At 43.7% G+C, this 15,307-nt stretch overlaps 1 protein-coding gene across 4 annotated transcripts in view; it reads right to left on the bottom strand.

The window, feature by feature from the left end:
• The window catches only part of LOC139574307 (fibroblast growth factor 13), a 184,690-nt gene extending 169,619 nt beyond the window's left edge, over positions 1-15,071 (bottom strand). Inside the window, exons 1-3 of one of the 4 annotated variants that reach the window (XM_071398757.1) lie at positions 13,755-14,321; positions 13,569-13,602; positions 13,307-13,475 (exon numbers count right to left, since the gene is read on the bottom strand). In XM_071398757.1, the coding sequence (XP_071254858.1) occupies positions 13,307-13,355 (49 nt within the window). In that variant the 5' untranslated portion in view covers positions 13,356-13,475; positions 13,569-13,602; positions 13,755-14,321. Of the gene's footprint in view, positions 1-13,306; positions 13,476-13,568; positions 13,603-13,754; positions 14,322-14,815 lie in introns of those variants that run through there. The other 3 variants (XM_071398758.1, XM_071398756.1, XM_071398760.1) reach the window with 3 other exon arrangements.
• Positions 15,072-15,307: the final 236 nt, after the last annotated feature.

The following is a 15,307-nucleotide window of genomic DNA, read 5'->3' on the forward strand; positions in this document are numbered from 1 at the left end:
AATTCCGGACATAGCATTCCCAGAAAGCATGGATTATTGAGTTATTGGTTAAATCCCAGGCTGTGTCGCAGTCAGCGTTGACCGGGAGACCCACGAGGCGGCACACAATTGACCCAGTGTTGTCCGGGTTAGGGGAAGGTTTGGCCGGCCGGAATGTCCTTGTCCCATCGCACCCTAGTGACTCCTTGTGGCAGGCTGGGCACCTGCACGCTGACACGGTCGGCAGTTGTACGGTGTTTCCTCCGACACATTGGTGCGGCTGACTTCCGGGTTAAGCGAGCAGTGTGTCAAGAAGCAGTGCGGCTTGGCAGGGTCGTGTCTCGACTTTCGCCTCTCCTGAGTCCGTTTGGGAGTTGCAGTGATGAGATAAGACTGTAACTACCAATTGGATATCACGAAAAAGGGGTAAAAAGTAAAAACAAATTTTTATAAAAAATAAAGACATCATTCTTCCGTTGTGCTGTAGAATTTGTGCATTTTGTCTCTATAATACATTTTATACAATAATTTATACTGGATTAAGCGTACATTTTCGTTAACTGTAATCTCGTTAGTTGTGTTCCAACATTTGCTCTATACTGTAACAATATCAGTTGTTTTAAAATCTTGGTTCCAATAGTTTATATTTTTTTATAAAAGATTGTCAGTTCTATAGGCTCTCTGCAAGGTTGCTCAGATGTCCAAAAGATTTCAAATCGACATTTTGTGTAAAACTTTTAAGTTGATGTATTTGAAAATATCTACATTGGTCAACCCAAAATTGCTTTTTAAAGCTTTCATGGAAATAAAGGTATTTCCTACTAACAGGTTATTTATGGTTTTAGTTTTCCATGTGGGCCAATTTATCGATGAATTCTGAAGATCTATCCAAGGATTATTCCATAAGGTTGTGTTAGTTCCTATATTTCCTTTGTTAATCTAATCTCTATTGACCAGAGTAGTGAATTGCATGGGGATATGCAGTACGTGTGTTATGTAGGAAATAGTCAGTTATAAATGATTTTGTCTTGGTTTATTATTGTTATATCAAGGCCTCTCTCTCTCTCAAAACACACACCAACTTCCTTGGAGATAGAGGACTGCTCATTTGGTCCTCCCTGACTCTGTCTCCTCCTCCCCCCTCTGTTCCAATCAAACCCCTGCCTCTATAGGGCCCTTCTCTCCGGGGCCCCCGATGAGTGTGTCTGTTCCTGCTGTGGCCCCCATAGCAGTAGAGAGTGTGTCAGGGAGGAACCTCCGAGGCCCCTGCTGACTGATCCCATGCTTATTTGGGTTTTGTTGCCGTGGCAGCATCTCATTATGTAAATGATCTCTCCTCCTGAGAGAGTGAGAGACAGAGAGAGGTGGATAGAGGGAGAGGGAGAGAGAGAGAGAGAGAGAGAGAGAGAGAGAGAGAGAGAGAGAGAGAGAGAGAGAGAGAGAGAGAGAGAGGCAGGAGGTGTAGCTGTGATGTTCACCAATCCAGACTGTAAAATCGGCTTCAGGGACCAGCGAAGGATTGCTGCTATATTTAGAAATCATCCCCACAATGTATTTTTTTGCCTCCCCAAAACAGAAAGCCATCTCCCCCAGTTAAGACTCTGCAATGCGCATCGGGTTCACACCAAACACACTAACACACACATTACATCTTTTCGATTGAGCAGTTGATAATAATTTAAGAGATTAATTAATCCTTAATCTCTAGCCCCATTCTATCCTTTCTGTGTCCATTCCCATCCGTAATGTGCTTCACTCTGAATGCAATTCTCGTCTTCTCTCATCTCATCTGAGGAGCAAAATTAAATGTTTGTCTCTGAAGAATAGGCCCTAATAGAAATCTATATTATGTTTCTAGCTCCAGGGAAGTCAATACATAGCAGAGAGATCCTTTAAACCTTAGAATATTTCTATTGAATTACCTACTCAAGGTGTCCTATCATAATCTGATCCTATTAAATGGCTGATCTTCTGATGTCACCTGCTCCCCTTCTTATTTCCACTCCTGTCATTGGACATGGCAGTTCTAATTAGTGGCTTAACCAAATCCCCTTGATTACTCTGCAGTGGTCTTTGACAGTGATCTGCTGCTGCCTGTCACACACCTGTGCCAGCCAGGACACACACATAGTGCAGTTTAGAGCAGATGGAGAGCCAGTCAGCCGATGCAGAGCCTCCACCTCCTCCCAAACCGGAGCTCTGCTACCCTGTCCTACCCCGCGCTGACAAAAAGCAGTTAAAACACACACACGCACTTATCCCACCGACTGCCGTCAATGCTGTTTTCTTCTCCAATCAGAGAGCAGCTTGCCGTCTGAAGGTCTGCCCACTCTCTCTACCGGCCAGCCTATAGCAGCCCACAGAGGAACCAAACAGCTCTGACACACCCAAACAAGGTACCCACACACAGACACACACACTCAACAATGGATCTCATAGGTCTCTTGTGGGGGTGTGCACGTCTGAATCCTGATGAAACTGCCATTTTGAGTTGAGTGACCCGCAGATCAATGTAGTCAATAGCATTAACCACCATATAACAAACAAAGCAGGCTGGGCATGGGGGAGTCATGCCTTGAATTAATGACATCGTTAGGTTCTAATTCTTCAGAGTAAATAACTCACGGACACTAGAGAAGCTAATTCTTCCCAAAGGGTCGATACAGCTGTAATTCAGACAAAGACATGTTTCCACCACTACAAGTATATATACTCCACTTTAGGCACTCCTCCTTCTCTCCAATCCTTACATCTTATGGTTCGACAGGAAGAGGGTGATAGGATAATAAACCATAATTTCTCCCTTCAGGGGATCTGACCTGACCTCAACCCCTCCTTCGCCTAATCCACAGATGTCCATCCGCTTCCCCTATAGCAATCCTGTGACCTCCTCTCGTCCACCCAACACATTCCAAAGCCATCTGTCTTTCTACAGAGAACCATTAACCTCTGACATAAAAAACAGCCTCTTTCACTCCTTTACATACTATGCTTATGCATATAACAATGTTCAAAGTTGACCCCGAATCCAACAACATGCAGAGCTCAAACTGCTTTCTCCACTTGAATAGGACCGACTAATGCTATAGTATGCTGCCTGCACTCTCAACGCTCCACTCTCACTCAACCCTCAGCCAGCCGACGATCCTACACATTCAGCACTACAGAGGAGCCTAATTCGCCTTGTCTTGAAAATGTGTTTTAAGGCATGCCAAGTGCTAATGGTATAAATTTAGGTTGTGTTGTCTTCGTCCCGGGAACTTGGCGTAGTTTGTGGGCTGCTGAAAGCTGACGCGAGGAGGCCCAGCATTGATTTCAATGCGCTGGTTATATGAGCTGCTGGACAAGGGAAGCGGGAAGAAAATAATCCCGCTATAACATCCCCAGCCCAGGCGGCGGGTTAATGGTAAGGAGATGGCAGCCTGTCACTCGGGTTAGCGCACACCAGGCTAATCAGAGCCAAAGAGTCTTTGGCCAGCTCAGGCTTTATAGCCACGGCTATGTTAATGCTTATGTAAACACTAACGCTAACTACGCTAATGCTAATCTCAGCCACATCAAAGCCAGAGGCGACCACACTCAACTACAGTACAGCCCTCTGGCCCACACTACGCTGCTTTGCTCTCCCCTCAAGCCCTGCTTTATTATTCTCCAGCCTACAGCCCACTGTTCTGTTTATTACCACTGGCCCCAGCCTTATTGCCTCCCATTCTTACCTCGCCTTAATCCAACTTTAATTAGTGTGTGTCCGGACTATCTATTAATCCTCCGGCTTCCTGGTTTAAAATGGAGCATCCATCCACCGGGGCCGGAAAAGCCTTTTACACTACATGACTTCTAGACCTTGATATCACGTGGACAGGAGTCAGGACACCGGCACATGCACTGAGGATGATGTTCCGAAACCGAAGAAGTCACTGAAATGAGACTGAAATCGTGGCTGAAATGAGAAACTGAAATTGTCCTTTTTTGAATATCTGAAATTATGCAGTGCAGTGTGGTTGTGATTCAGCTCCAACAGGCTAGGCTAGCGCCCAGCTCTCTTCCACTGCCTGAGGCTGCTTAGTGACCTTTGACCTTCTGATAATTGCTTCTGTGGCCTCACTTCACCCCTCAACTGACAACAAATCACTGCCTCACCAGAGGTGTCCCCTGCCAGCCGTAGTTGGACATAATGACATAGAATAGTGAAGCAGCTGTAATTAAAAATTGAACATTCACACTATGGTCGTGTTTCCTTGCTCAGATGAGTCAACGCAACACTCAATGGGTGAATTCCTGCCAGTTCATGCTGGGTTCATAGCCGAAAAAAAGTGTCCCAGTTGTCCCAAAAAATGACGGTGCACACGGATGTGGAGTAACCACCTGTGTTGGCGAAATGGCTGCAAACTGCGGAGCGTTGTAGTAGCTCTCCCCCACCTGGCTCACACAACAACGCTGCTCAATTAGCAAACAAATGAAACAAAACTTTTAATCATTTTGAGACTACAGGAAATAGGTTGACTGCTATGTTAAACAACTGCAGTCACAGTTGCCTTGCTTGTCAACAGCCTTCTGGCTATTGTAGTCTTTTGACTGCAGAAAAACAGGAATCGAAAGTTGAGGCAGGCATGCGAGGGAGGGGCAACTTATATTGAACACGGCTTGTACTGTATATTGATCAGGAACTAAAGCCTGCTAGAGGGAAAGATTCTTTAAAAATCTAGCTAAGAGGACCTTTGCCTTTCAGATACAATTATCTCTCATTCAGCTGATACTGTATCTCAAATTATTGTTAGTGTAGGATAGGACAACTCTGTATCTACTACATACTGTACATTGAAACTGATTACATTTCTTTGTCTTGTCCATCTAAAGCTTTGCTCCACTTGTAATTCAGCTGTGCCTCTCATACTGTCTGTCCCCTTGGTCCTTCTTCCCTGTCCTCTGTCGATAACGGCGACATATCAGCAGCCAGCCACCTGCTCCCTGTGGACCCTGTGTGTCACTATCTGTGTCACGTTGTCACTGGGTCCGTTCTTAACACTCAAACTAATGGCTGTGGCTCCCTGTGCTCCGTCTCATTCAAAGGGGTTAAACTGATGGCTGTGTGTACTCCATCTCATTTAAAGGGCTTAAACTGATGGCTGTGGCTCCCTGTGCTCCGTCTCATTTAAAGGGGTTAAACTGATGGCTGTGGCGCCCTGTGCTCCGTCTCATTTAAAGGGATTAAACTGATGGCTGTGGCGCCCTGTGCTCCGTCTCATTTAAAGGAGTTAAACTGATGGCTGTGGCTCCCTGTGCTCCGTCTCATTTAAAGGGGTTAAACTGATGGCTGTGGCGCCCTGTGCTCCGTCTCATTTAAAGGGATTAAACTGATGGCTGTGGCGCCCTGTGCTCCGTCTCATTCAAAGGGGTTAAACTGATGGCTGTGGCTCCCTGTACTCCGTCTCATTTAAAGGGCTTAAACTGATGGCTGTGGCGCCCTGTGCTCCGTCTCATTTAAAGGGGTTAAACTGGTGGCTGTGGCTCCCTGTGCTCCGTCTCATTTAAAGGGGTTAAACTGATGGCTGTGGCGCCCTGTGCTCCGTCTCATTTAAAGGGATTAAACTGATGGCTGTGGCGCCCTGTGCTCCGTCTCATTTAAAGGGGTTAAACTGATGGCTGTGGCTCCCTGTACTCCGTCTCATTTAAAGGGGTTAAACTGATGGCTGTGGCTCCCTGTACTCCGTCTCATTTAAAGGGGTTAAACTGATGGCTGTGGCTCCCTGTACTCTGTCTCATTTAAAGGGGTTAAACTGATGGCTGTGGCTTCCTGTGCTCCGTTTCATTTAAAGGGCTTAAACTGATGGCTGTGGCTCCCTGTGCTGCGTCTCATTTAAAGGGGTTAAACTGATGGCTGTGGCTTTCTGTGCTTCGTCTCATTTAAAGGGGTTACATTAAGGGCTGTGGCTCCCTGTGCTTGGTCTCATTTAAAGGGCTTAAACTGATGGCTGTGGCTCCCTGTGATCCAAATCATTTAAAGAGCTTAAACTGATGGCTGTGGCTCCCTGTGATCCAAATCATTTAAAGAGCTTAAACTGATGGCTGTGGCTCCCTGTACTCCGTCTCATTTAAAGGGCTTAAACTGATGGCTCTGGCTCGGTGTTGCTTAAAGGGTTACAGCTAAATGAGTCAGCTCTGACACACATCTACTCTATCTGTCGGACAGCTGAGCTCCTAACCTCATCCTCACGGTGCCTCTGATTGGCTGATCCCCCTCTGTTCCTATCGCATTGCCTTCTATACCAACATTGAGATTATGAGGATTGTCATACACCTGGCAGAGGTATTACTCAGGTAATATTTCACTCTGGGTGATGTACTATGGTTCATCTCTGTCTGGTGGAAAGCAGAGAAAGCATACAAGGTTCTCTTTCGTCAAGATAGCTCCTGTGGGACAATAATAAATAAAGCTAGCCATGAGTGGCCCAATTTCTTGCTGACGTGGTCAGTGTGCTAGATTTAGTCCTAATAGGCCAGTCAGACAAAACAAACAGCTTTTCCTAAATGGGGGACATGGCCATGTCTTGCCTGTCCGCATCACAGTCCCACTATGGAGTAGCCTTTGTGGAATAGGGGGTTTCATGTGAATGGGCAGTAACCTATGTAGCCTACTGCACATTTATCTTATATGTCAGTACGGCCGCTACGAAAACACAATAAAAATTTGACACCACCCAAAATGCATGAACACACGTAGGGGCATGTACTCGGAAATATTATAATATCCTGGCTCTGTATAAAAGAGGTCATTGTCATCAGCACAGTTTGACACACATAACCACAATTATGGAGGATTATCTTTAGATAGGAAAAAAAATACATCCGAGTGGGGTAGCGCATTTCTGGATCTAAAACAATCCAAACTCCGCTGTAATCCAAACATTCTGAATCGATACATAATCCCACACCTACATGAAAGAGGTCCTGTGATCCTTTCAGCCATTACTTTGATAAGAGACCCGGGGTTTAGAAATAATAAATAAATATTTTAGATCAGTCATGACACGAATAACCGACTTCCAGCCAAAGCCATCTTTACGGATAATCACATAAGTACCCTTTCAAGCCTGACTTGCTACAATCCCCCTACAGTTCATCACTACATCTAATTTGAGTCAAATCCACACCTACATACTCTCAAATCCTGCCCATTGGCACTGTGTGAGCATTTCAATATCTGGGAATGAATGAATGATGAAGACGAGAAGCGAGGCTGTGTTTTCACTCCTGGCCCTTTCTTGAATGAGGATTAAAGCATACCAATGAACACAGAGGCAGCCAAATGATGTGGACGATTTAGATCTGTACCAAGGGACCAACGGTAGACCATGATGTCAGGGGTCAGGGGTCAGAGGTACGGATGAATAGAGAAAAGAGAGAAGGAGAATGAGAGTGAATGAGGAAGAGCTTTATAGAAACCCATTCACCTCATAAAACACACAGCTTTCAGGATTGGCACGGACCTGACTGGCTGACGCATCATAGCAGCCAGGTATTTAGGGGATTTTAACGGCAGGTCACTGACCCCGGCCACACAATGATGAAATGACAGAGGAGCTAGATCTACTCTACCTAGTACCTTTTTGGTGTCATTGTTAAGGGGATGACACACACTGCGTGGTAAGGCCTTGCACCCATGGATGGATACTGGAATGAACTGACTGAAACCAACCAGGTCAGTCACGGCAACTTTACTGAATGAAGAAAAACTCCAGGAAATGGTAATGTTGACAAATCACTTCACCGAAGGACCATGACACTTTATTAATCACATATGCCAACTCACACAACACCCAAGTCTATATGCATTGTGGATACTGAAGCCTACATTTGGGTGCTGAATGGTGTTCCACTCCTCTAAGGGCTGAGGACAAAGCAGTACAAAGCAGGACAGATAGACAGACAGAAAAGCACCACTTACAATGCCTCGCCAGCTAGCGAGGCTGTCCGTCAGTGCCCACACTGCCCGGGCACGACGGGCAGAGCGAGGAGCTGGAGAGACAGGACCCCTAACCTTCCCAAACATCTCAGGGCGGCGCGGCGCGATGCAGAGTGGCAGGTCTCTGATGCGCGGCTGCGAGCCAGCCTCCTCGGGGCAGCGTAGCCGGATCTGCGTCAGCAACCGTGAGAATTGTCTGACAGGGCACACCGGCCCTGGCGCTGCCGACACGACATCTCCCTCCACATCTAGTCTATACCCTGGGAAATCGACTTAGAAAATGTCCTGTTTGCGGTGTTTACACACAAGCATAACTACAACATGAACAAGTATAAAAATACTAACTACATGTACTGCTGAGTGCAAGTAAGTTTATGTTTCACTTTATTTCATTGGGTTATATACTCTATGTCAGACATACTGTGCATGACCACATCATTGTGAAGCGAAGACATGAGACGTTGTACGGCGATCCTGCCTGGTTCATTCAGCGGCGTACAGTCAAACTATACTCTACTTGCAATATCACTCAAAATTCAACACATCCCGTAGAGACTTACAAACTTTCCACTTACATTTCTGAGGTTTTCCACTTTGCGGTGAGTTTCCACTGCAGCTGTCCGTCAAATCACATAGAAAAGCACTTTTTCCCTCTTTAACGATTGTGGGGTAAATAACTACTTTAGAAGTGAGTGACATAAGATCAAGTCTAAATATTTTTGCTTGACGGAATGGTATAGCCTACTGTTCTCACTTCTCAGCGACTAGTTAGTGAGTTAGCGCCATAACATCACCCAACAGCAGTGTTAAGCCAACAGCATATCCCCAGCATGGCGATTTTGTGTAAAAGATAACAAACCTCTTTAGCACTATTCTAATCTCCACCTTTGTCTTTGCTGAAACCGACCCCATCCTATTTAAGTGGGCTTCCGAGAGAGCCAGCCAGCTACTAGATCAAAAGATGGTAATGATACTGTAGGCAGCGTGTTGTTTAGCCAATGAGATTAGAGCAGGTGTCACAGCAGAGCAGGGGAGAGCTGTCTCCTTTGTGATTCATGAAGCAGTGACTCCAAACTCTGGATATCTATTGATTGGCCAACGTGGCTGCCCTGTGCTGAATTAATATGGCGGCAAATATGCAAGAGTTATGCCTTCTGCTCGGTTTATGCCGTTAAAGAGGCACTGACAGAGACAACAAAAGAGGTCTGAGAGTCTATAAAAAAGCAGGCCACAAAGAAGCCTGGGAGAGAGAGAGTACTATGTTAAAGGGGATGCCACGTTTGATAAGTGCATTCTGTAAAAGAATATTCGAAAACCCACGACACATACGATAACAAGAGGCTTTATGGTCAAAGACTAGAAAAGAGAGACGAGAAATGTCAACATAATGACTTTATGTAAACAAGCATTGATCCCGTTGATTTCCCAGGCTCTGGGATGCTGGGGTTGAGGCCGGGATAATGGGTACGCTTCCATATACCACTCTGTCCGGACAACTCAGGCTCACCAGGGCGCGGGGAAGCTCACAAACTGATTTGCCTGCTTTGATATTGGAGGGAGGCTTTATCCCTGCCTAAGAAAATGATTTTCTCTCGCTACCATTCTGTAAATCACATGTAATAGCACAGGATGTACTCCTATCTTGTGAAGCATGACCTTTCACTGAGGGAGCCAACGCACAGAGAATAGATAGCATTTCTTCTTATCCCTCTATTCTGTTACTGTCCTGCTACTCACAGACATACTCCCTTTTTAATGGGAACAGAGCGCATTGGGGCTTGATTTAATCCGTAGCACTAAGATCCGCGTTATAGGACAATTTAAATGTAAAAGGCAATGTTCCTAGCGTTCGCGGGGACGACATTAACGGTAAACACTGCATACGTGGGCTCATTCAGAAATTACCATTCCGTTTCAATCGCGCATCTTCAGCGCTACGGATTGAATCGAATCCTTATTAAAAAACATCCACAATCAAAGAGTTTGGTGAGATGTGCTAGCATTTTGTCGAACTGTTACGCAAGCGTAGGGCTTAAATCTAGGCCTGGAACTTCATTCCATTATTCCCAGGGTTTAACTCCCTTCCTCAATCCCATATTGTTCTTAAAAAGAGCAGTGGAATTGATCCAAAGCTTAACTCCAAAGACAGTTAATAAAAAGTGATGGTCATATGAACTATTATTGACATCTCTAATACACAGTGCTAATGCATGTTGGATAGTTCACTTTCCTCTATAGGTGCTGGTTAGTGTCTGGGGCTAAAATAAAATTAAGTTTATTAAAACTTTAGTTGATCTAACCACTTCTGATGTACAGTCAAAGGTTGGGACACACCTACTCATTCAAGTGTTTTTCTTTATTTGTACTATTTTCTAAATTGTAGAATAATAGTGAAGACATCAAAATTATGAATTAACACATATGGAATCATGTAGTACCCCAAAAAAGTGTAAAACAAATCAAAATATATTTTAGATTTTAGATTCTTCAAAGTAGCCACCCTTTGCCTTGATGACAGCTTTGCACACTCTTGGCATTCTCTCAACCAGCTTCATGAGGAATGTTTTTCCAACAGTCTTGAAGAGGTTCCCACATATGCTGAGCACTTTTTGGCTGCTTTTCCTTCACTCTGCGATTCAACTCATCCCAAACCATTTAAATTGGGTTGAGGTCGGGTGATTGTGGAGGCCAGCTCATCTGATGCAGCACTCCATCACTCCTTATTGGTCAAATAGCCCTTACACAGCCTGGAGGTGTGTTGGGTCATTGTCCTGTTGAAAAACAAATGATAGTCCCACTAAGCATTAAACAGACGGGATGGTGTATCGCTGCAGAATGCTGTGGTAGCCATGCTGGTTAAGTGTGCCTTGAATTCTAAATAAATCACTGACAGTGTCAACAGCAAAGCATTCCCACACCATCACACCTCCTCTATGGTTCACGGTGGGAACCACACATGCGGAGATCATCCATTCACCTACTCTGTGTCTCACAAAGACATGGCGGTCAGAACCAACAATCTCAAATTTGGACTCCTCAGACCAAAGGACAGATTTCCAACGGTCTAATGTCCATTGCTCGAGTTTCTTGACCCAAGCAAGTCTGTTCTTCGTATTGCTGTCCTTAGAGCAGTGGTTTCTTTGCAGCAATTCGACCATGAAGGCCTGATTGACACAGTCTTCTCTGAACAGTTGATGTTTAGATGTGTCTGTTACTTGAACTCTGTGAAGCATTTATTTGGGCTGCAATTTGAGGTGCAGTTAACTTTAATGAACTTATCCTCTGCAGCAGAGGTAACTCTGGGTCTTCCTTTCCTGTGGCGGTCTTCATGAAAGTCAGTTTCATCATAGCGCTTGATGGTTTTTGCGACTGCACTTGAAGAAACTTTCAAAGTTCTTGAAATCTTCCGTACTGACTGACCTTCATGTCTTAAAGTAATGATGGCTGTCGTTTCTCTTTGCTTATTTGAGCTGTTCTTGCCATAATATGGACTTGTTTTTTTACCAAATAGGGCTATCTTCTGTATACCACCCCTACCTTGTCACAACACAACTGATTGGCTCAAACACATCAAGGAAAGAAATTCCACAAATTAACTTTTAACAAGGCACACCTGTTAATTGAAACATTCCAGGTGACTACCTCACAAAGCTGGTTGAGAGAATGCCAAGAGTGTGCAAAGCTGTCATCAAGGCAAAGGGTGGCTACTTTGATGAATCTCAATTATAAAATATATTTTGATTTGTGTAACACTTTTTTGGTTACTACATGATTCCATATGTGTTATTTCATAGTTTGTCGTCACTATGATTTTACAATGTAGAAAATAGTAACAATAATGAAAAACCCTGGAATGAGTAGGTGTGTCCAAATGTTTGACTGGTACTGTATAATGCTGTATTATGACAAGGATACTGTGTGTGTGTGTGTGTGGGGGGGGCAACCCAGACCTAGGGGTCTGGAAAGTGCAATGGTAACTTGAGGTGAGAACATCTCAATAAGTGAAAGCATGCACAAGTCAACTGCATTAGGCTGCAAGTCCAATTTACCAGGCAAGTGGTAAAGCAATGGTCTGAATAAAAAAGGAAAACAATTATTGGAGGACAAAGAAAAAGGTCCACACTCTTACTGTTGGCGCTGGAGAAATGTCACAGAATAACATGTTTGGAATATAGTCTATTAGACATGCATTAAACCAACAATATATGTGAGGTCAAACTGAGCCCTATTCATCTGTTTAGGGCGAATCAAATAAAGCAGGAAACATGACAACCAGGGAAGCTGGTGGTTATAATTAAAATATAATATTGGTTTTAATCATGATCATCTTTCAATAAGCACATAATCAAAACAAACATTCCTTTCAATGGAATCATAGGCTATTAATAAATTCAACATAGCCTACAGTACTAAAATAAAGCAGATGAATCCTGAATAAATTATTTTGTAATTGAATATGACTCCACATTGGCTGCCTCTTTGTCAGTTTCCAGGATGCTGTTGGATACATTCTGTTTTGATGGGTTGCCTTGCCATTGATTGCTTCAATTGACAAAAATACGCATTCATCAAAACAAAGGGATGAAAGCCTGTGCATGCAAGCCTCCAAACTGTCGTGGACAACCTCGGTGTAGAGCGCGCACATCGACTAATCTCGCTGAGGTTTCTCTGGCAACCTTGCCTCCCTTTGTCTCCATGGCAATGGCTCGCCAGTTTACATCCCGACACGAAGCGAGGCTTTTCTAGAGACGTGCAGAGGCTAATTTTTACGCAATGGGTCATTAGCGCACGAGCTACCAAAACAAATGGTGTGCCCACGTCATATTAGCGTAGAACTCTCCTGTGTGTGATTAGAATATGATGTTGAAAGCTGGGCAAATGCAAACCCACGTAAAAAAGATGCAAGCAAGAACAGGGGGGATTTCAAACGGATGCCAGTGACATTGTTGTTCACTGCCTTCACATTAAAGCGACAGCACGACCATTGTTCATGTAGGTTAACCAATGCTCATTAAAATGCACTACATTGTTCGATTTTCATTATGATTCTTAGTTTTGTATTAATTAATGTAATATTGGAAGATATTTGTTTAAATAATGAAACCAATAAATGTGATACACTACTTGCGTAATCATTAGGTTATAAGCAGGTTATAACACGTGCTAATTCTAGATGGCTACTGGTTGAGTCTGAAATGACACCAGCAAGCCACATATGCCGCGCCATTCAGTAGCTGGCCTACTATTGTTTTCAGAAATCTCAAAGGGCGAGCAGAGGATGTGTGGGAGATGAATGAGCGCACGGTCGCTTTAAACCAGTGATTTAGGAGCAGCAATCTGTGCGTTGCAAGGCTTGCCTCTTACCCTTGGAAGCATCCTTATCTTCTTTTGGCTTCGCCACTTTTCCGCTCATAGATCCCAGTTTGGATGTGTAATTCCCGATTTAGACAAGAATGAAAATCCTTTTAATCGCTTGCAGACAATTTCTTCAATGAAATCCTTTCCAAAGCTACCAGGTGCTGAGATAAGGGTTCTGTTAGACAATTAGAAAACAGTGCAATTAGTCTTTAAGGTTTTATTTTGATGAAGCAAGTTGTATCAAGAGAGAACTACAAACAACGCAAACCTGTGGGGCTGTATGATTCCATGTATGACGCCGGCTGTCAATGGATATATCCAGTTATTGATACATTCTACTCACATAGCCTACACAATTGAGTTCACAAAGCGCGTCTGAAAAATTGGTAAAGAAACGCCTTGGTATCCATGGACCATCACCACCATAAAATCGTTTGAATCTAGTTTGTCTTACCTTATCTCCTCCACGTTTTCTGCTACATCAATGCACATTGATAAAGAAAAACGCTTCCAACATGAATCCCGCTATGTTGCATGCAAAAATCACGACCCTCTCGGTTGTGTCAAAGGAACTGAAAAAAAAACTAAGAAAATAAGAGCGGGGCTTCCATGCGCGTGTCAGTCGACGTCAAAGAAAAACGGAAAGTGCATCAAATTAAGATTACATCAAAGGAGCAAACGTCTCCACATGGGGTATCCGCAAATGCCATCTACTACAACTGACGCAACCAGGTTTCTTGAAGCCTATGGTGACTATTCTATTCAACACGAGCTCTTCCAAGGCATTTCACACGCTGGAAAATATAGCACACAGATCAACAGGATCCACAAAGTGAACGCTATATTCCATCCCTAACGCACATGCACAGTCGGTGATGCTACGTTTAGCTCTATACGTTTAATAAAATACATGCATTTGGGGCATGAAAATCAATTGTTTATAAATCCGCTTCGATACACCGTTGCTCTAAACGCGCGCGTTGGATGGGGAGCGTGAGGAGCGCTGTGACCTAGGCGTCAACTAGCCTACTGTAGAATCAAGAAGAGTGGCCGGGCAGCAGATTACGCAGCATTGACAAGCACTATCTATTAAATTGTTTGCTTGTTGTAGGCTAGTGTTTACTTATAAAACAGTCTTAAGGAAACCAATAGCCAAAATAAGCGTGCTATTTTTTTTACCTACATATGGACAAACCAAATTTCACGATGCATTATATGATATTATGGTTAGCCGTTTGCTATTCGAATCATCTGTACACTTTGAAACAATTCAGCGACTAATAAAGTAAATAACCTTTACGCACAAGTGCCAATTGCCGAAAAAGTCCCAAAAGACGCTCTTTATATCAAATATCGTTAACATACATACTGTTACAGGCCAGTTAAATCAGACAATTTACAGTATTATATATATAGTCCAAAGTATTCCAAGTAGTCCAAGCAAGCATATAGCCCATAAATCGCAGTCCACGGAAACTGGAGCAAGTCCCAAAGCCACTAAAGGAAATAACTCACCTGGATGCACGAGATGGAGAGGCAAAAACTGTTGAATTGACAACGAATGTCAGCGCACTTGCCTACAAAATATGTCTTAAGTGGTGGATACGTAAACATTCAGATGTTCCAGATGCTAACGGATCAATATGGACGGCTGCTTGTATATGCTTCAATATGTTATTCCTTTTCAAAAGGAGTGTTTTAAACACCTTTCTAAAGTTTTGCTGCGCTGACAGATGCGCAGTGGAATGCAAACCAATAGGCCTAGTGTACTAGTCGATATCTGGGGGAAATACTGCGAAGGAGAGATGGCATTGCATGCGTAATTCTAATTGGCTGCAGCGTTATTCGCATTAGCCTACCATGTTTGAGTCCCGTGAAGTTATAATTACCTTTAGGTGTGTAGTTGGTCGTTGATTAATTTCATCAGTCATTTAGCAACAGATGCAACGAAAAAATGACATTCATAATAATTAAAAATAGTGGACAATTACACGAAACGTTAATTTA

The sequence above is a fragment of the Salvelinus alpinus genome, chromosome 4, assembly GCF_045679555.1.
Source record: "Salvelinus alpinus chromosome 4, SLU_Salpinus.1, whole genome shotgun sequence".
In the NCBI taxonomy this organism is placed as follows: Eukaryota; Metazoa; Chordata; class Actinopteri; order Salmoniformes; family Salmonidae; genus Salvelinus; species Salvelinus alpinus.